General features: G+C 35.3%; 1 protein-coding gene across 1 annotated transcript in view; it reads left to right on the forward strand.

Annotated features, from left to right (window-relative positions):
• The first annotated feature begins 218 nt into the window (after positions 1-218).
• The window catches only part of TOX3 (TOX high mobility group box family member 3), a 171,321-nt gene continuing 148,493 nt past the window's right edge, over positions 219-23,046 (forward strand). The window contains exon 1 of the mRNA XM_053692564.1: positions 219-852. Within this exon, the coding sequence (XP_053548539.1) occupies positions 754-852 (99 nt within the window). The 5' untranslated portion in view covers positions 219-753. The remainder of the gene's footprint in view (positions 853-23,046) is intronic.

Here is a 23,046-nt window from a genome sequence, read left to right on the forward strand (position 1 = left end):
CACACACAGTAGGAGTGGCTGTGGGAGCAGTGTGGGAGGTACCCAGCTCCTTCTTGTCTCTCCCTATTACTTATTCATTTCTCCCAGGGAGCCCTGCCAGCAGCAGCTCCCCTGCTCTTCACCACTCAAAACTCCACTTTCCAGCCGTTGGTAGCAAAGACTTTTTGTTGTTGTTGTTTTTGTTTCTACATAACCCTCCCCCTCATTTTTTTTTTAAACAAGCCGAGAGGGCATTCCTTACTTACAACTCATGTGTTTATTCTTGCACAAATCCTTATTGGTGGAATAAAGTCCTCCTGGATGTGTTTGGTGTTTATTTATTTTTGTTTATGTATTTATTTTTTCTGTTTGTTTGTTGTGGGTTGCTGATTGGCTCTGCTGGAGATGTTGTTTTATGTGTGGGGTGTCCGGCACTTTGTGTTTGCAGAGAGCATTGCTACCAACAACTAAAACGTGTGGCTCCTTTGTGTATACCAGCTGCTGCCGATCCATGCATAGATTGTCTCTGCAATTTTTTTTAAAAAGAGCTCCACTCTCCCCCCCCCCCCTACACTTACACCCCTTGGACTTTATATCTCTCTCTCTCTTACAACCTGCATTTTTTGAACATCAACAATCTGCTCTTTTAAAATTCCCATCACACAACTTCCATCTATCTCCACCTGAGACTGCAAAACCATTTGAATACGTATGATTCTTTTTTTAAAGACTGGACAACTTAACAACATAAGGCAAGATTCCCCATAACTAACCATGGATGTAAGATTTTATCCAGCAGCTGCTGGCAATGCTCTGAGCGGAGACCCTCCTAGCCTGGACTTTGCCCAATGTTTAGACTACTACAGCTACAAGGTGAATATTTTGCTTTTTTGTGTTTTGTTTATTGTCACTGCCTTTTCAGACAAAATTTGAATTTTAGGTTTTTATCATAGGACATTTTATATCTTTTGAATAAAATGTGCGTATTTACACTACAAAATTGAATTTAAATAGGGTGTTACTTAATGCTGATTAACGTGTTTATGTTTTAAACATCATAATTAATCAATGATGGTGTTAGACTTGAATAAATGGATGTTTTCTTAAGCATTTTTCAAACTGTGATAAAATACTGTATGTTTAATCATTTAGCAATTATTTGTGCTTTGCTTAACTTTAGAGCAATTTTGTAAGTATTAAGTGATTTTTTCCCCCTTAACAGATTGAATTTGTAATTTTTCTAATTAAGTAGCGTAATGTCTGCAGCAGATGCATGTTAGTTAAATCCTTTGTCATAATGTAGCTGTGTTTTGACAACAGAATATTTGATGGGAATCGATAGTCAATGTGCATAATGTTTGACTTGCCCCTGTATCATGCACCCTATCCCCATTGTTAAGGGAATGAATTAATGTCTCATTAAATATCAAGAAAATAACTTGCTTTTGCTCCTTAGCTAATCGCTTTTCATAACAAAATGACAGCTGGAAAACAATATCAAACAAACATTAGCTCATAAAACTAAATGTATTTTCATGGTTACTGCAGAATGTTTTCGCCTTTTCAAAACATAATTAGCTGTGTTAGTGTTTTTGTCTGCAGACTACTGTTACAAAGAAAAGCATTTTGTATATAATTTAATACTGATACATTGGCTCAATTCTTTTGAGTGGATCTTATTTTTTTTAACTTTGCTATATACAGTTTCTTTATACATAAATCTAAAATACTAAACATAAGATAATGCATCAGTTTTTATTAGACCTTATTTATGAAGTCATTCATTCGTGTAATCATAATATCACTTGCATACTGATTTTAATAGATATACCACAAGTGCTTGAATTTAATAACCAACTAACTTTGAATTTGTTGTACAACTTTGGAACATGTTGCAAGCATTGTTCTATTGGACGTTTCAAAGCAATGACTTTTGACCCAATGTATAACATAATGCTCTCAACCATATTGTCACAGCAGAATATTCTACAGTATGTATGTATATGTGTGTATATATACAATGTCAGAGCTATTTTAACTTTAATTAATATTCTAATTAGCTATTCAATTTAAATGGTAAATAACTCATAGTTAACATTCCATATAGTGTAACATATTTATAGTGATTTTACCATTTTCATTCATTGTGTGGTTAAAAAGCATTTTTGTAAAGTGTTGTGCCAGTCATTTTTTTTGTCTTCCCATTTTGCCTTAAATCATTCAACAATTGAAGTTATATATTTCTCACTATAAGTGATAATATAAAAAATAACAAAACTAAATACTTTCCTGCAGCAACTTTCCAAAACTTTGTAAACTTTGAGCATTAATGAACTATTGTACTTTTGTGCAGTTCATGCTGGCTAATTATTTTTATTTATTTCTTTTTTAAATCTGTTTTTGCAACCCAAGTATCCAACTGATATTTATTTATTTCATCCTGCTGTAAGTACAGATTGGAGCTGTGTGTAATGTGCTGATCTTACCATAATATGCTTTTTCATTATAAGTGATAATATTAAAATGGAGTAATTACTATTTTTTTTTCTTTCTTGGAAACCTAATTTGCATATCTTTATTTTGACAATGCTTTCACAGTAGGACCAAAATGTGCATACAACAGTGTTCTACTAATTTTATAGAAGATGCTTTTTTTTAATGTTAACTGCCTCCTTGGCTCTTGGTTATATTGAGAGCCAACTCCTTTTTTTAAAAAAATATCTAAACAAACACTGGTGTTTGCAGAGATGGTCAAGGGAATTGAGAATTTCTATTTCTTTTATTATTATTATTAATAATTTATTTTCAGTCTTCATTTTGTTGAACATACAGAAGAAACTGAATCAAGAGATGCTGATTACAAACTCATTATTAGTGAAACAAGTAGAACATAATTAGCATCAGCACATATTCATGAATTCAGAAGAAATCTAAAAGCAAAGCATTTTTAAGCCACTCCATATTTTTGTTGAAATTTGCATAAATGAATAATATATATATATATATATATATATATATATATATATATATATATATATATATATAATTTTTATTTACTTACATACGTGTGTACACCTTTGCATCCATTTGCAAAATTTTAAGACATCTATTTTTTCTGGAGTTGCCTACGGTTTCATGGGGAAAAAAAGAGCTTCACAACTATAGCCCTCATGTGGATGCCCAGTTTTTGTTAACATAGGCGCCCATCATTACTTGACTACTCATACAGTGATTATAGTATTGTGCAAGATTTTAACTTGTTATACTTGACCATCATTTGACATATATTGGCTTTCTGAATAGAATGTTATGAACCTCAATTTATTAATATGGTTTATTAATTTAGGATTATTTTAATCTGTTTTTGAATAAAGTCTTATCATTTTTAGACATTTTCATAAACAGTCTATGGTAGGCAAAACAGGTTTGTTGTGGCTGTAATAGGAAAGGCACATATTGTGTATGACTTGCTATGTAATGTTTTGAGATTTATACCCAGTTGTAAAATAATTGATATAATACTCTGGGTAACAGCTAGTAAGTAATGTTTGTTTACTTCTTTGGTTAACAATCTCATTGCTGCACTGACTAGTATTTAGAAAAAAAATCTATCAAACAGCCACAAGTAAGTTCAACTAGTCAAAACTTTAAACTTAATTTAACAAGTTCTCTAAATTCCAGTCACTCAGAGTTGCCCATTCACAAATATAGGTTGAAGTAAAGAAATGTGTTTATTCCAGGGAGCAGGTAGTGCTTGGTTGAATTAATAGACCTTCAGATAATTGGACCAATGGTATAACAACCAGAGGTTTTTACCAATTAAAATGTTTTATGAAAAGTTTGGTTACGTAGACATGCATCTTTGAAATCCATTCATTTATCTGAATGTATATCACACAAAATGTGATGGCTGGCTTCTGGTATAAATTAATATCCATCACCAGCATGACCATGTAAAGCTTCCTCAGCTCTATATTCTTAATGAACAAATACTATATATCAAGGAAATGTTTAGACTGAAGGTAATGTCAGTGAATCTAGTCCTGATTAACAGGCTCTTGTGGTCAAGGAAACCTATGTTTAAAGGGACAGTATACACCAATTTCCATTTAACTACATGTAAAAGACACTACTATAAAGAATAATATGCACAGATACTGTTATAAAAATCCAGTATAAAACCCTTTTAAAAACTTACTTAGAAGCTCCCAGTTTAGGAATGTTGATGAGATTAGCCTGAGCCATCCACTGAAAGGGGCTAAGAGCAGACCCTCCCCCTCCCCTGCATATGAAGAGACCCTTTATACAAACATAAGAAGTCTGAAGTCAGCATATATCAGTATACATCTAAAACTTTGGGGCTTGGTTAGAAGTCTGAAAATCAGCAGAATGTTATTTAAAAATAAGTAAAGCTATACATTTTTATAAAAACACTACCTGATGGGCTATATAAATAGATCATCTACAAAACATTTATGCAAAGAAAAAAACTATTGTACAATGTCCCTTTAACTTCCATATAGGGCATTTAAGTGCTGCAATGTTTACTCTGAACTCATTAGTTTACTCAGAACATAGACAGACACTGTTTCAGTCAGTAGACTTACCTGTGAAAATGAGATTTACAAAGGTCCAGATTGAATGTTTGTGCAAAATTATTAAGGTAATAAAATATAAGTAATATATCCGGCAACCAGATGATGATGATTATAATTTTGTGAAAAGTTAAATACCATGTTTTAACTAAAAAAAAATGTTCTCAAGTTTATTTTAAATGGAACAGTAAGCACAAATCTGTTTACATTATAGTGCAGGGTAAAAGATGACTATGCAGTACTCACCTTTTTTTAAATATTTTTTTAGCCCCCACTGCTGTTTCCCCTTTATAGCCTGCCTCTAAACTAAAGCAATTTTTAAAACTCATTGCAACAACCCTTCTCTTCTATGCATCTTAAAGACAACATTTTTCTTTCATGATTCAGATAGAACATGTGATATTAAACTTCTATATTAGTTGCTTCATTCTCTTGGAATCCTTAATTAAAAATCATACCTAGGTAGGCTCAGGATCAGCAATACATTACTAGGAGCTAGCTACTAATTGGTAGCTGCACATACATGCCTCGTTTCATTGCTTCATCAGATGTGATTAGCTAGGCCCCAGTATTGTATTGCTGCTCCTTCATAAAAGTAAATTGAAAAGTTTAAAATTACATGCTCTTTCTTAATCATGAAAGCTAAATTTTAGCTTTCATGTCCCTTTTAGTCTTCATCCAATGCTGGAGCATGCTGCTTTATAGTGAAGGATGATATGACCATGATTGGACAAACAGCGTTGTGAGGCACTTTTTACTAAAAAAAATGCTGTGGCTCAGAGGTAAGGATGGGCGAATGTGTTTATATCCGAATTTCGAATGTTAGAACAAATGTTATTGTAGAAATTCGATTTACATAATAAAATGTTGATAAGAACGAATAGTCTTAAAAATTCAATTTGCAAATGTTATTTACAGTTTTCGAATGTCACATTCGAATATCACATTCGAATTTGAATATTACATTTGAATCGAATGTCAAATTCGAATTCGAATATTACATTTATAAAACACAGAATTAGACTAGAAATACTATTTCAAATTCAAATGTGACATTCAAATTTGAATATTACATTTATTAAACACAGTTGTAGACTAGAAATACTATTTCAAATTCGAATGTCACATTCGAATTCGAATATTACATTTCGAAATTGAATGAATACATAGCTAAACATTCTATTATTCGAACAAATATTTTCAAATTTTATTGAAAAATTAGAAAACGAAAAATTCGAAAATAAAATTTTAGAATGTTATATAAACATTTGAAATTCGATTTGAACACGTATCAAAATTCGTTTTAAATTTCGAATTTTTAGAAACATTTGCCCATCCCTACTCAGAGGCAAGCTATGAAAAGGCAACTGTGACTGTTGCGAGTGCCGAAATCAGAAAGAAAAACAAATTATAAAAAGGTGTACCCCATAGTCAGTAGCGGACCTACTCAACAGAGGGCCCTAGTGCAAAAATATTTTTGGGGCCCCCCAGGTAACTCATCAATGGGCAATATAAATAATATAAATGCTGCTCTATACAGTGATTTTGAGTATAGATAGATGGTCTAGCAACCTGCAATAATAAAGGGCTCCCCTGCATTAGGATTGTAAGCATTCTGCCTACACCATTGTGCTGTATACACTGGCTGCTATGGCCCCCAACACTTGAACCCTGATGCCACTGCACCTGCTACACCAATAGTAGTTCCGCCCCAAAGCTATCTTTCACTCTGCACATGCTGCACAACAATGTTAGCATATTATTTTTGTTGTCTTTCCCTTTAATCTTTGCCTTTAAAAAAAAAAATATTCAGACAATTATACATTTGTCAATCAACATTTCTCTTACTTACATCTGATTGGGCCCTAGTCTCTGTGTGGTAATGTTTATGGGTTCATTAGTAAGGTAATGTAAAGATAAACAGATCTTTAACTGATGAAAGAAGGGTGTGTCATACAATAAGACATCAGAGTCTGAATGAAAGACTTGTGTAATTAGAGTTGCTCATTGCAGTTGTCACTCACAATTCTGCCATGGATGAATAGCTGTTTAAAGAAAGGGACTTTGCAGCTTTATTTTTTGCAAATAAATATAACATTTTAAAATTTGAGTTACCTTTACAAAAACAGTGCTTGCATATTTCTGATGTGTGTCACTGTCCACCAATAAAGCTGTTGGAGTTGTCCTTATTTGCCTGTCAGAATTTTGCCCTAAAGGAAAATTTGACAAAAAGAAAAGTACATTTTCTGTTTGTTGCAATATAAAAATCTCTTATTTTGTATTTTTTTACACATTTTCTTAGTGCTCTTTCCCATGCATGATAGAACATTTTTTATTTGGTTTTTATGTGAAACATTAAAATCTCCTACTATTCTACTCAACCTGGTTGAGTTGGTGTCAAATTTAGATAATTTAGAAATTTTAGATGTGTATCTAATTAATAACTATACTAATATAATATCATATATAAAAACAAAACAAAATAAATATATATATATATATATATATATATATACACACACAGAGAGAAATGCACTCACAGGAACGAACAACCAGCTCAATACCATTGTTAGCCTGTTATATGGCGATTTACCACCTGGGTGCAACTTCTTTTAGCCCAGCAATGCTTTTCACAGAGTAGAACTTTCCTGTAGTATATCAGTCTGGTCCCGCCTATTACGGTCAGTCCAGCGCCGAAATACCAGGCAATTCCTCTCTGAACAAGGAACACAGCAACCCCAGACGATCGTTTCGGCCTTCATTGGGCCTCGTCAGTGAGGTGTAGCAGAATTCCTCTAAGCACACTGAGCAAGGAGTCCACGTCTGGTTGCCCCTTTTTCCCAAAGGGAGACTAAATACACACAGAGAGAAATGCACTCACAGGAACGAACAACCAGCTCAATACCATTGTTAGCCTGTTCTATGGCGATTTACCACCTGGGTGCAACTTCTTTTAGCCCAGCAATCACAGAGTAGAGGAAAACTGCTACACCTCACTGACGAGGCCCAATGAAGGCCGAAACGATCGTCTGGGGTTGCTGTGTTCCTTGTTCAGAGAGGAGTTGCCTGGTATTTCGGCGCTGGACTGGCCGTAATGGGCGGGGTCAGACTGATATACTACAGGAGAATTCTACTCTGTGAAAAGCATTACTGGGCTAAAAGAAGTTGCACCCAGGTGGTGAATCGCCATAGAACAGGCTAACAATGATATTGAGCTGGTTGTTCGTTCCTGTGAGTGCATTTCTCTCTAGTCTCCCTATGTGAAAAAGGGTAACCCAGACGTGGACCCCTTGCTCAGTGTGCTTAGAGGAAAACTGCTACACCTCACTGACGAGGCCCAATGAAGGCCGAAATGATTGTCTGGGGTTGCTGTGTTCCTTGTTCAGAGAGGAGTTGCCTGGTATTTCGGCGCTGGACTGGCCGTAATGGGCGGGGTCAGACTGATATACTACAGGAGAATTCTACTCTGTGAAAAGCATTACTGGGCTAAAAGAAGTTGCACCCAGGTGGTGAATCACCATAGAACAGGCTAACAATGATATTGAGCTGGTTGTTCGTTCCTGTGAGTGCATTTCTCTCTAGTCTCCATATATATATATATATATATATACACACACACACATATATAATACATAGTGCCAGACTTTCTATCTTGCAAGGACACAGCTAGATTAAAAGCAAAATGGAAGAGTTAGTTACAGCATTTGGCCGAATGGTGAAAGACTCAGGACCACATCAAGGTTTCATTCTTCCTGGGTTCCTTACCTACAGCCACACAATGCATGCCTTTAACTAGACACACTGAAATACAAACAAGGGTGACACAGACCCTTTGTACACATCCCATGTCCTTACAAAACTCACAGCCCTGGGCCCTCACCAGCACCCAGAAAGCTGCAAAGATTTTAGTGACTCAGGTAGTTAACCCCAGACAAGTCTGGGTGCAAAGCCCGTAGGGCCAATTACAAAACAGAATTTACACAGCACAAAGAAAGTCTGTCAAACTCTTGCAAGTACACAGCTAGATTAAAAGCAAAATGGAAGAGTAAGTTACAGCATTTGGCCAAATTTTGATAGGCCCAGAACCTCCCTGGGCCCTAATCTTCAGCCACACATTGCATGCCTTCAATCAAGCACACTAAGACACAAACAAGGGGATGTGTGTGTGTATATGTGTATGTGTATATGTGTATATGTGTATATATATATAATATATATATATATATATATATATATATATATACATATATATATATATATATATATTGCAACTTATCTATTACAATTTCTTTTTAGCTCAGGACTAGTTGACATTTCCAGCTCTGTGCATATCAGCAAAGTCTACTAATACTCACCTGAATATGATGGATAGGGAAGAAGACGTCATGACTTTCAAAGACAGTGTTGAGTAGATAAGAAACACAATTAGATTGCTAATGTCTGCCACGAAAGTGATAGATCTGCATTCTGTTATCTTGACTTGATCAACGATCTATATACTGCATGTGCTTTAGCCTTGATTTGCAGCGTGATTGTGTAGCTAATTGCTGTGCTGATCAAAGTTAATAGGCCGTTGTCAGACTTACCAGCAGCCATACTCCAGGCAACAGGTTGGTCACAAATCCTGCACTTAATGAGATTAAGGTTAACTTCTGTCATCAGAGCCCATCGGCATCTAGATATAAACCAGACTTCATTTCACAGAGGAACAAATAGTGGCTGAACACATTTCTACACCTGAACACATTTCTACACCATTTATAATAAAAGTAAGTTTAAGAGGGTAGTAGGTCATAGGCCCAACAGCAATGCCAAGTTTAAGTAGTTCAGTTTATGTGGTCAACAATAAGGTATGAAAAATAGTTACTGTGAAAATGGCAGTAAGAGGTTTTTCAATGCACTTACTATAAAAATAAATTGTGTTTCCATTACAAAAATATAAAATGTGCAGAAAATTCATGTGTTTTTTTTTCTTTCTTTTAAATAAAATATTTTTGGAAACTTCTGCTTTCTTTCTTGAGAAATTTTATATTAGATAATGTTTTAGAAGCTGTGACAATCAATAATTTGTCACTTTATAAATATAAATAAAAATAGTCAGCTTTTTCTGGCTTGTAAATTAACAATGACATTTGGTACCAATGCTTGTGTTAAACACCAATAAAATGGTTAAACACATAGTTTAAAGGGACAGTCAAGTCCAAAAAAAACTTTCATGATTTAAGTAGGGCATGCAATTTTAAGCAACTTCCCAATTTACTTTTATCACCAATTTTGCTTTGTTCTCTTGGTATTCTTAGTTGAAAGCTAAACCTAGGAGGTTCATATGCTAATTTCTTAGACCTTGAAGACTGCCTCTAATCTGAGCACATTTTGACCACTAGAGGGCATTAGTTCACATGTTTCATATAGATAACATTGAGCTCATGCACGTAATTGGCTAAACTGCATGTCTGTCAAAAGAACTGAAATAAGGGGGCAGTCAGCAGAGGCTTAGATACAAGATAATTACTCTGTTGGATATGCAAAACTGGGGAATGGGTAATAAAGGGATTATCTTTCTTTTTAAACAACAAAAATTCTGGTGTTGACTGTCCCTTTAAGTCCTCTCCATAACAGCAATAAACTGATCAGGGACAACATACATACGTAACCTCCAATCAAATGCCTGTGTTTGGTAGGGTTCCCAAATATCCTCTACATAAATACTGGATGACCTGTTCAGAAAGGGTGGTAGGTGAGGTCACACAAGGGCCTTTCAAAAAACTCTACCATAAGCCACACCCTTGACCCTGACACATATATTTTTCACAACTGAGCAGTGATTTTAACATCTTGGATGACAGTAACACTCAGGTAAATTATCTTACCTATTTGACTGCCAGTAACATACAGCAGTGATTTATGACCCCCCCCCCTTGACTGCCAGTAGCGCATACTGCTGTTTTTACTCTGCCATGGTCAGGGCCGGATTGGGCAGCCGGGATACCGGGAAAAATCCCGGTGGGCTGCCAGCCGGCAGCTCAGCTGGGCTGGCCTGGCTGCTGTCTAAATTTATTGCAGCTTGCTTTGATATTTTTATTGCTAATTGCGGCCGCGCCGGCCGGTAAGGTATCCACCAGTCCCTACAAGTTAGTACCTCCGCTCCCCTCCCTACTGCTACAGCAGCATCCGTGTGTAGTTATTAGTAAAATTGTTCTTTTATTTATTAAACTTCTAATATGGTTGTGTTATAACTCCTTAACCCATCCCCCTCTCCGACCGCTGCTGCGGCTGCCTCACTGAGTCTGACTGACTGACTCCGCAACTAGTACCAACCAACTGAGTTGACTGCAGTGCAGTGTATAGTTAGTTACTATCACTCACTGTGTGACTGTCAGACTCAGTTGGTTCCTATGGGCCGGCCGGGTCAGCAGGTGGCGGTAGGTGAGGGGCGGGCACGCCAGGGCAGGCGGCTGTCACTGCTGTGATGATGTCACGATGACTCTCACCACGCGCCACCAAGTGACATATAGTGGAGGGAGCGGGAGCCTCAGCCTGGGAGCGCTGCGTCTGCATGCTTCCCTTCGCGCCAGCAACAGGAGTCAGGACTGTCACTGAGCCAGCCAGGTCTGCACGTGGGATTACGTGCGTGGTGCAGTGGTGGACACTGGACAGAGCGAGAGCAGACAGACACACAGTGGGAGCAGCCAGGGACCGACGGTCCACCACTCCAGGGCTGAAGGCAGCAGCAAGCTGAAAAAGTCTGAAGGTGAAGAGAGAGAATAAGGCACTATACTAATTTATTGGGGGCAGCAGGCAGTGTGCAGCAGCAGGCCAGGCCACTGAGGCGGCCATCAGCAAAAAAGCAGAGCAGCCAGCACTCACTGACTGCACTGTCTGAATGTCTGAGCAGAGGCAGGCAATAAGGTACTATACTAATTTATTGGGGGGCAGCAGGCAGTGTGCAGCAGAAGGCCAGGCCACTGAGGCGGCCATCAGCAAAAAAGCAGAGCAGTACTCGCTGACTGCACTGTCTGTCTCTCTGAATGTCTGAGCAGAGGCAGGCAAACATCATGGTCGGTCACTCAGTCAGGACAGAACTTAGAAGTCAGACAGTCAGTGGCAGTGCAGGGGTGCCGTGTCACCACATAAATTCATCCAATACCAATAATAAGCTTGTTAACTCACTACACAGGCCACAAAATGTGTGAGCTATAGAGCCAATGGATAAAAGATGGTCAGGGTTAAATATAGACTCATAACTGTCTGTGCATGTATAGCTAAGTAACTAAATTATATTGCTTTTTTACCAGGCTATACATGCACAGACAGTTATGAGTCTATATTTAACCGTCTGTAAATACCCCTCCCCCAAATTTGTAAAACAATAGTGCAGATATATTCATTATGGTGGAGATATATTTATTCATAGTGTTTTTACTTGGAGGATTAAAAAAAGCACTATGAATAAATATATCTCCACCATAGTTGCTATTATCTAACCCCAGAAAGGTTATCTGAATTGTTTGTTGGATTTTCTAAATGGATAGATGTTGCAGAGATAATAGTATGTATGTAACCCCAATCTATTACTCCAGTCAATATTGTAGCCAGCTACTGTCTGGCTAAACAAATAGTTTAGAGCACTAATATATTACTAAATTTGATACAGCAATCAAATATGTTTTAAGTAGTATACATATTTTTTTTTAATTGATATTATTTTTAGACTATGCAGCTATGTTAATTAGCATATTAAATAATCCTATACTCTGAAAGTTTTAGTTTTGAGGGGTCATGTGGCGTGTGTATGTTTTGCACCTGCATGTATGTGTATGTGGTGTGTGTCGGTTTGTATGTGTATGTTTGTGTCTGCATGTATGTGTATGTTGTGGTGTGCGTCTGTATGCATGTGTATATAGTGTGTCTGCATGTGAATGTTGTGTGTCTGCATGTATGTGTATGCTGTGTATGTGATGTGTCTGCAATTATGTGTAAGTATATCTGCAAGTATTTCATTTGTGTATAAACTGCCTGCTTAACTCACAATATTTTTATTTTCTATTATATATATATATATATATCTATATGAGTTGAAGGCAAAACCAGCTAGAGCATAGTTGGCTGGCTTGGAGGGGGCGTGGCTAGGTTGGAGGGGGCGGGGTTGGGCTGGTCTATACAAATTTCCAGGGCTGGTCTAATTTCCCAGTCCAGCCCTGGCCATGGTCAACAATAACAACAACAAAAAAACACACAGCAGATATTTTACCCTAGTCGCTCTATTTAACACTCACAGGTCAGTGTTTTAATACCTTCCATTGCTAGCAATTAAACCTAAGACAATTGTTATTGTATATAAGAGTATTTTATAAACACATTAAAAAGTATTTTAACATGACAAAATAAGTTAAAGTTTAGTCCATGGAAAAGATAGCTTCTTAATTGGTGGACATTGGAATGCCTAACATTTTTGTTTTTGTTTGTTGTGTTTTTATTATTTTTTTTTCTGATTATTCTTGTACCCTCTTGGTTTAAATTGCTCCTTCACCTTGCCAATGTAATGTTGATCAGGTGGCAGTATGACATTACTTTTGACATTAAAAAATAAGTGACTACAGATCCCGTCTTCAATTTAGGAATAGAGGAACACTACTGTATCATTCTTCTGTTTAGGTCCCTGTTTTCACACTCAGATATTCAAAACTCCTCCAAGGACTGGCCAGACTTTAGGCTGACTTCACTGTAATTGATACCCATTTACAAAAATGTTTAGAATTAGACATGTGCATTTGTAGGTTTTGAATACCTCTAAATGTGTAAGGCAGCGGCCACTTGTGGCGTTTGTCTCTTTTGGACCTGGATTTCTGCTTGTGAAAGTGCAACACACTAAATATGTGTAAATCAAGATCTTGCACTTTGACAAGAAGAGATCAGTCACCATAAAGAACTGAATGTGTCGCCGCATGTAGTTACCACATTCCGCAGACGTACCCGAAACCTCCGAATGCATATGCCTATTAATTTTTTGGTTCAAATTTGAATAATCATTGTTTTTCCCTTAATGTGTTTCCAATTACTTTTTTACCAGCTGCAGAGTATAAAATGTATGAGATTTGCTTTTTTAAGGCTTATTTGTGTATATGAATTAGCTGATTTTGTGTTTTGAAGCCACAACCTAATAAAATGGGTTGAGCTTGTAGGTATAATCAGATCGCATTACTGTATCACATTGTATACATAACCCTGCTTCTTTATTTTATATCTGTCCATAAACCAATCACCAATACTTGGAGAGAACAATGGAAAATTACATTTTATTACCTTATCTTTTCTATAACCACTGGGAGTGTAATTTCTTCTACTGGCTGTCTTAACAAAGCTTGGCCTTGAGACCAAAAACTTTCAGGATGGGTGGGGATACCACAGGCTAAATAAACTATTTCAAATGCCAATATAAGGGTAATCGAAATACTTGTTAACAATTTAATACACTAAAGCAGGTACAGTGGATCATTCGGAACAAATTAAAGTAAACTGTCTCTTTAACTGAACATAAGATTTTCTGAATATAGACGATCATGAATGACACTAGATACTAGGCATGTATACAGAGAAAAAAAAATGTTTTGGATGAGTTGTTCAGTTAGGGAAACAAATTTTCTTTAGTTTCGTCCAAGACTGATTCATGGGGTTATTTGGTTCAGCCAAATTTTGAGATAAGTTTGAGGAAAATTCATTAACTCCTTATTTCCTATTGGAAAAGTCTTCAGGGAAACCAAGGAGCAACTGTATAGCAGCTGAAACTTAAAGGGACAGGAAACCCCACATTTTTATTTCATGATTTTGTGTGATTTTAAACTACTTTCTAATTTTCTTCTATTAAATTTTCTTGGTTCTCTTGGTATCTTTTGTTGAAAAGAAGGGACGTAAGCTCAGGAGCATGCACGTGTCTAGAACTCTAAATGGAAGCAGATTTATAACTGTTTTCCAGACCTGTGCAAACTACCTACCTAGGTATTTCTTAAAGAATACTATGAGAACTAACAAATTTGATAATAGAAGTAAATTGAAAGCTTGTATGCTTTGAGTTGCAAAATAAAACTGTGGCGTTTCATATCCCTTTAAATAAAGTTAATGTAGTAGTTTGTGCTATTGCTGCAAGCCAGCAACAGTACAGGTTGAAATGAACTCTATGGACATTTGTCTTCTTATAACCTCATTCACTATGTTACAAAAAAGTTTTATTTTTTACAAATGTATATTTTAATGGGGTTACAATTGTCAGGAACAAAATTGAAGCTTACATATTGATTGGCAGGCACAGGAACCAATCAACTAAAATGGATACTGCTGGGTCACTGTTGAAGAGTGTAAAAGTGTACATTTTTCATTTATGCAAATCTGAATGCACTTGTTTACTAGATACACTTCTAGTATTTTTTTGCTTTAAAGGAACAGTTTACCCTAAATTTTTCTCTACTTAAATTTGTTTCCAATGATCCATTTTACTTGCGTGTATTACATTGTTTACAAATAGCTCCTTTTACTTTATTTTGGCATTTGAAATGTGGTGTGTGTGTATGTGTGTGTGTATATATATATATATATATATATATTGTTTTGTATTGTATTTTTTTCGTGATGAGAATATTTCATTTAAATTTATAAGGTGAATTTTTATTTTCATTATTGTTAGAAAAAGAAAAAAAAACCTGCTTGCAGGAAAATCCATTTAGCAGTAAATTCAATTCTGCTGTAATGGAAGCTAAGATTGCATTGCACACAGCAAGGAGATGAATGGGATTGCTGTAATTTGCTCTTGTTTACAAGATAATTGCAATAAACACTCAATCCATCTCTTTGCATGAATCTTTAGGACTGATAAATAAACTAAATTTTGAAAACATCTTCCACTACCATGCGGCAAAGTGCTCTTGGATTATATGCAGCATAAAAAATGCTATTTACGGTATATCCAATTTTCAATGTATTTTATTATGAATTAGATTTGATGCAATATTTGCTTTTTGGCACTTTCATTTCTCTTTTGAGATATATTTTAGTTAAGAGGGAGTATAGAGTTTCGTGACTGGGACCAATTTGTTCAGCATTTTTTCTATAATCCATAGCGTTGGTCATATTAGTAAACTCTGTAAAATCATTTTATTTGTTTTTCTTGGAGCACAACACATCTGATGCATATTGGTTGTAGAAAAAAGAACTTTATAAACTATATTTTAATGTAAGTTTTTGCCTCTTTCTCTAAGCCATTCCATCTTCAACACACACACGCACATGCGTGCACACACACACACATATATATATATATATACACACACTGTGTGTATATATATATATATATATATATATATATGCATACAGTGTGTATGTATGTATGTGTATGTATATGTATATATATATATATATATATATATATATATATATATATATATATATATATATATATACACACACACTTAAACCTCTGCACTCTCAAAGTGAACTGGATACATTTCACAAAACACTGGCACATATCTAGTTAAAGGGACACTGCACTGTAAAATTGTCTATTGTTTGCTTTCTTCACAGTAATCCATTTACCTGTCTAATTGTATTAAATTGTTACAAATATCTCCTCCACCTTTATTTTGACATCTGAAAACCACAACCTATACTGAAAATATAAATACTTTCTAATTTACTTCCATTAACAAAATGTACACAGTCTTTTTATATTTACACTTTTAAAATCACCAGCTCCTACTGAGCATGTGCAGGAATTCACAAAATATACATATATCAATATGATTGGCTGATGGCTGTCACATGGTACAGGGGGAGTGGAAATAGACATAACTTTGAAATTTGTCAGAAAAAAATTTACTGCTCATTTGAAGTTCAGACTAAGTGCTATTGCATTGTCTTTTTATCATGCATTTGTTGATTATGCCAATCTACTATATTTACTGGTCCTTTAAATGCCCTCCAGCCAAGGGAGTATAGATAAAGCAGATGTAAATGACAGGGTAAGTGGAGGAAATAAATAATGTATATTGCATAATTGTTTTACAACATTTAATTAAATGTTTTATGTTGGGAGTTTAATTCTGAGTATAATCCATCTCTCATGATCTGTGTACAAAAAACAAAAATAAATAAATAATATTCACATAAAGTAAAAGTTCAAATGTTGTAATGGCATCAACATATTTGCTATATTGCAAAATAAATAAATAAATCTGCAGACGAAATACATTTTTAAAACTGCCATTTTGCTAGAAAACTACTTATTGTTTAGGAGTCCTGGGACAAATCTCTTTAAAAACCACTTGAATGTTGTTTATCTTGCTTTTTTTGCTTCAACCAATTAGGAATAGATAAAAACTAGCTAATGCATATGCCAACCAATGAATGTTTAGCCTCTCTGGTGGGAATGCAAATGCTACAATTTTTAGAGTAAAATTACAGAAAAAGCATGCAAAATAATCAAAGTGAAGCTCTAGTTATTGTTTAAAGGGATAGTAAACACCAAAAATGTTATTGTTTAAAAAGATAGATAATCCCTTTATTTACCATGTCCCAGTTTTGCATAACCAACAGTGTTATAGAAATATACTTTTTACCTCTGTAATTACCCTGTATCTAAGCTTCTGCAAACAACCTCCTTATCTCAGATCTTTTGACCGACATGCATTTCAGGCAATATGAAACACATGAACTAACGCCCTCTAGCTGTGAAAAACTGTCAATTTATTTTAGAGGCGGCCTTCAAGGGCTTAGAAATTAGCATATGAGCCTAACTAGGTTTAGCTTTCAACTAATAATACCAAGAGAACAAAGCAAATGTGATGATAAAAGTAAATTAGAAAGTAGTTTAAAATTACATGCCCTGTGAAATCGGAGATCCTATGGCTAAATAAGCACACAGACAGTCATGTGAAATATACTTTCACAGTAGTGGGGAACAAACTCGCGTATCTCGGTATACATTTGCACAGAAACCCTCACTGCCTATATGACATATCTCAAAACAATGCGCAGCTCTTTGTGGCCAGCTTCAACAATAGAATTATCTTCCGCTATCCCTCACAGGATGAATTAGCCACATAAAAATAGTTACTCTACCAGGTTTATTATACCCCATGCTCATGTTACCATTCCTGATAGATAAAAGAGATTTTGGAGCTTTGAATCAGGCTCTTAAAAGCAACCATACAGAGATGGAGGCCTAAGCCTTCCCAACATTAAATTGTACAACTGGGCTGCCCTGATTAGACTTGTTCTGGATTGGCAGTTGGGAACTTCTCATTTTAGGGATGCAGATCTGGAAAATGCAGTCTTGAATCCAATGGATCTATCATACTTGCCTTATCTCAAATCGGGGGAGGCTCCAGTAGGTCTTGTATTCTTTACATGGGCCCTCTAGCAGCTTGGTGTTCAGCCCATAAATTTCTAGGATTGCGTCACCCTTCCCCTAGATTGCTTCCCTTAGTAGGCAATTTAGAGTTCCCTGCAGGTACTGATACTTTGCCGTTCCACAAGTGGAAGGAAAAAGGGGTCAGAGTATTTGGGGACCTTCTGGATTCTCTGTCACACACAGTTAAAACTTTTCATGAATTAAGTACTAAATATTCTATTCCAAACAAACAGTTCTACGTGTACCTACAAGTACGTCATTATATTGATACTCTTAAGCAAAATTATAAAAAAAATTGGGACACTACGGTATTTGCTATACCGCAGACAGCCTTTACAGTGGGAAATTTTTCCTTGTCTGGAATATATAAAAATGTATTACATAAAACAGTCAATGACACTCAGGCAAGGGTACTGGATAGATGGACAAGGAGAGGTACAGATGACATTTCTTACACTGACATACAAAGAAGCTTAGACTTAACTAAAAAAGCAACATTGAGCATACCTCTGCGTGAGGCACAAGTGCGAATGATACACTTCAACTATATAACTCCCAACAGACTCTCTAAATGGAACCTCCAACAACCAAATAGATTTGGGAAATGCAGGGTGGTGGCCCCTGACGTACCCCACTATTTTTCTACTGCCATTTAATACAGCAATTCTGGGCACGCATCCAATACTGGCTCCGGGGTGCGTTGGGGATCAGCATCACATTACAACTGGAAAAGGTGTGCCTTTTCCGCTGGAATGAAGAACCCAGAAAATTCCACAGTTTGTTGGCACTGTTCATGCTATAAGCCAGGAACTGCATATGGATAGGAAACCACCCTCCATCACACAGTTCAAGCGCAAACTCTATTAACACCTATTCACTGAAAAATTTGATGTTAAACTTGACATAACATGTAGACTGCGGCTTTTTCTGACTAAATGGGAACCTTTTTTTTTACACACAGAACCCTGTGATACAAAGACAGGTAATCGGACCTTTTGCGCAGACGGAACTACTTTTATCAGCATCGTTACAGGGGGGAATGGGCGACACTATTATGACACAGACGGGAATGGAACAGTCAGGGAAGGATGTGAGATTCTTATCTCTCAGATTCTTTTAGGAGAAGGAAAAGGGATGGCGGGGGGAGGAGAGGAGGAAGATGGGGTTTTGCTCCCTTTATTTTTTTATTTTTTTATTTTTTTTGTGGATCCAAGAGACGCAATACAGTCATGACAGTTAAACACCCATCACACATGGTTAGAAATTGTTAAGTATTAGTTAAGTTTAGTTAACATATAAAAGCCAGAGAGAGAGAGGAAATCACAGAAGATTACCAAAGTTTTTGAAAAAGGTTATATTCTGTATTTTTTGTTACTTATTTGATGAAAACAAAAAGCAAACTGTGATTCATGCTTACAACAGTTTTATTTGAACATTTATATCACGTACATTATATAAATATGACAACATGGATGTTTAATGTACCTGTGAAACATTGCAGATACAAATGTGTTGTTGGATTTTGTACTCTTTCATGATCTCGCTTAAAAAAATGACATGCACTATCTTAATCGTGAAAGTTTAATTTGGGCTTTACTATCCCTTTAAGATTGATTCACCCTCAGTCTTGTTGATTTTTATACATGCCAATGAATTTATTTTTGTTTTCCAACTGAGTTAATATACTTGTAAGTCAATATATTTTCATCACATATATTAAGCTAATTAGATGGATTCTCTGATGGGAATATTAAGTAAAACAAACAGCAGAGTTTATTGAAAATAAAGTTAAGAAAAACAGTTAAGTTTTTGACACTAACAAATTTGTGTATGCTGTATGCAATGCCCTACTGTCTGTTCTTCAGTAGGTAGGAAATCAAATGCATTATGTAATAAGGGAAGGGAAGTGAAAAAATCAGTCAGCCAGTGATTGTTGTCACCTGCAACTAATGATCCTGATTGGCTGCCGTGTTCTTCTCCCAAAGAGACTTTACCTGTGCATTTAACCTCTTTGCAGGAATTTATATTTATAGTAAGCAAAAGTCAGTAATGCAAGAATTGCATCTAACAAACATTTAATATGAATGCATCAAATTCCAGTATCATTTATTAAAGGGACATTCATTTTATTGGTATCTTTGTTGAAAAGCATACCTAGGTATGCTTGGAAACAGCAATACACTACTGGTAATTGGTGGCTACACATATATATGCCTCTTGTCATTTGATCAAAAGATGTGTTTAGTTAAGTCTCTATGGTGCATTGCTGCTCTAGAACTCAATTTAATTATGTGTTTAACCTTTTTTGCAAGGGTTAAACACACAGAACATTTTATTATTATTATTATTATAGGATCTATATCAAATTATATTACTGTTTTGAAGGTTTTTGTAAAATAAATGTGTGCCTACAATCCTTGTATCTTTTCTGGCATTAGTGACAACACATTAACATTAACACATCTTGGGATGACTAAATTTCCAGATTCTAGAATGCTTGACTATGTACAACTGGTGTTCTGAGATATTAGTTCTCATTGGCTAAGAGGAACAATTCCTGAAGGTGTATTGGGGTTTGTTGGCTGAAAGGTAAATTACTTTACAAGTCTTAACAGAGAGAGCAGTATTTCAGAATTGGAAATGTCTGTTTCCAGAAAATAAAATCAATTTATAAAATAGACTTTTAAGGGCAGCAAATAAAATAAGTGAAATGTATATGGTTCTTTACACACCACTAACTGGCACATAAAACTACTGAAAAGGAAACATTGTAACCAGTGGAAAAGATAGGGGTGGAGAGAAAATGAAAGGGAAAATAGAAGAAACTTGTACTAGATATCACTATTTTTCAATATCTGGTTTGGAAATAGTTTTTACGGAGATGCGATACATGAAAGGGGATTAAACGCATAGTTAAAGCACACTCTTGAGCAGCAATGCACTACTGGGAGCTAGCTAAACATATCTGGTGAACTAATGACAAGGCATGTGTGTACCCGCCAATTACCGTCTGGCTCCCAATAGTGCTTTGCGCCTCCTCAACCTACCTAGGTATACCTTTAAATAATTTCAGAAGTATATTTGAAAAGAAGACTTCAAATTCTGTTCTCTTTCTGAATCGTTAAAGTTTAATTTTGACTTTTATGTCTCTTTTAAGATCTTCTATTTTTGAATAATCAGTATTAGGAAAACTAATCAGTGGCTTCTCTATGTTGGACCATGTACAAGTTACAGTTACAACACAAAGAATTTTATAACAAAATAGTAATGTTATTAGATTTGTGTTTGGTGTGTACCAGATTCTGTTAAATATTATTGAATTAACTAATTTACTAAATATATCACATGCTCACAGCTGTTTTAAATTAGCAATTTCTAATTATTTATTCCCTTGGAATACCTGCCAATGTATATAATCCATTTAGCTGTTAAGGCATATGCAGTGCAATCACTGGAGGAAGAACACACAGTAACATATGTGCACCCGATGTTGTGCGGTGAAGTCATTTTCATTGTGTTACTATGGCAAAGATGCAGAGTGACTTCCCCTGGGGGCTAGACAATCCCAGTAATAGCTGTAGTAAAGAGATAATTAGAGTTTATGAATAATGATTATATAACAATGAATATGGAATGTCTTATACACTGTGTGTATGTATGTGTGTATATGTATATATATATATATATATATATATATATATATATATATATATATATATATATATATATATATATATATATACTGTGTGTATGTATGTGTGTGTATGTGTGTATATATATATATATATATATATATATATATATACTGTGTGTATGTATGTGTGTGTATGTGTATATATATATATATATATATATATATATACTGTGTGTATGTATGTATGAAGTTGATTTCTGTCTAGATTTGTTAATGAACTACACAATGAGATATGTTCTCTATATTTTGTACGTAGTGGAGGATTTTAAACTCCTCTTTTACCTCCCCCTAATTTTAAATGTTGTTGTATTTTGCCCTGAAATCAACTTCACCCAGCATTGATTCAAATCTTCTCCCAGCTGAAACAGTCTGTCCTGGGATGGTTATGAATCGCTGCACTAACTCTAGCTAAGCTTATAAACTGTGTGAACAGCGATGCTTTGGCGTAAAGGGAATCTGCTGAAAAGCAGACTTGAAATAAAAAGGTGTGTCGTGAACCTAATTTGCATATCTTACCCAGAATGATTTGCTGTGTTGGAAACAATGTAATTCAGAGGTTTTCTGTTGGGAAAACAAGCCTTCTGGCCTGTCTAGATTTGTTAATGAACTACACAATGAGTTATTTTCTCTCTGTCTCCTGTCTCTGCCTCTCTCTCTCTCTCTGTCTCTCTGTCTCTCTCTCTCTGTCTCTCTCTCTGTCTCTCTCTCTCTGTGTCTGTCTCTCTCTCTCATTAATTATAAACACCATCACATTTAAAAAGACATGAACAAATTAAGTTGTTTAACTATAACTTAGAACCTAAAGACAATATTGTTACACAACCGGTACCTGAGTATCTATTGCCCTCTGATTTTCAAGGACAAGCCTGTGTATCTTTTAGAGAAACATCTGACATCTACAGGGATTATGTTTCTAATTCCATTAATAGAAAAAAATAATAATGCCATATAGTTATTGAAATTCATCTAAAATCACTTTAAAAACTACCAAAAACAATGTTTGTAATACATCTTTAATTTTTATTTTACAAAATATCTATCATTTGCTCACAAATTTAAAACTGAGCATGAGAAAAATAAACATTTGCAAGAATGTTTTCCGTTGCAATAACACTAGATAGTCGCACTATTTATTGCCATTTAGTGCTACAGATGCCTACTTAGGTATCTCTTCAACAAAGAATATCATGGAACAAAGCAAATTTGATAATAGAGGTAAACTGGAAACTTTTTTTTTTTTTTAAATAGTCTGCTCTGTTTGAATCACAAAAGAAAATTGGGATTCATATCCCTTAAAGCTATTTTTTTCCTTTTCAAAAGTGTTCCAAAGCCCTAAAAATAAGCCTATCTACTAAATTGTCAAACATAGGTTGGCTTGT

Source organism: Bombina bombina, chromosome 1 (assembly GCF_027579735.1).
Source record: "Bombina bombina isolate aBomBom1 chromosome 1, aBomBom1.pri, whole genome shotgun sequence".
Taxonomy (NCBI): Eukaryota; Metazoa; Chordata; class Amphibia; order Anura; family Bombinatoridae; genus Bombina; species Bombina bombina.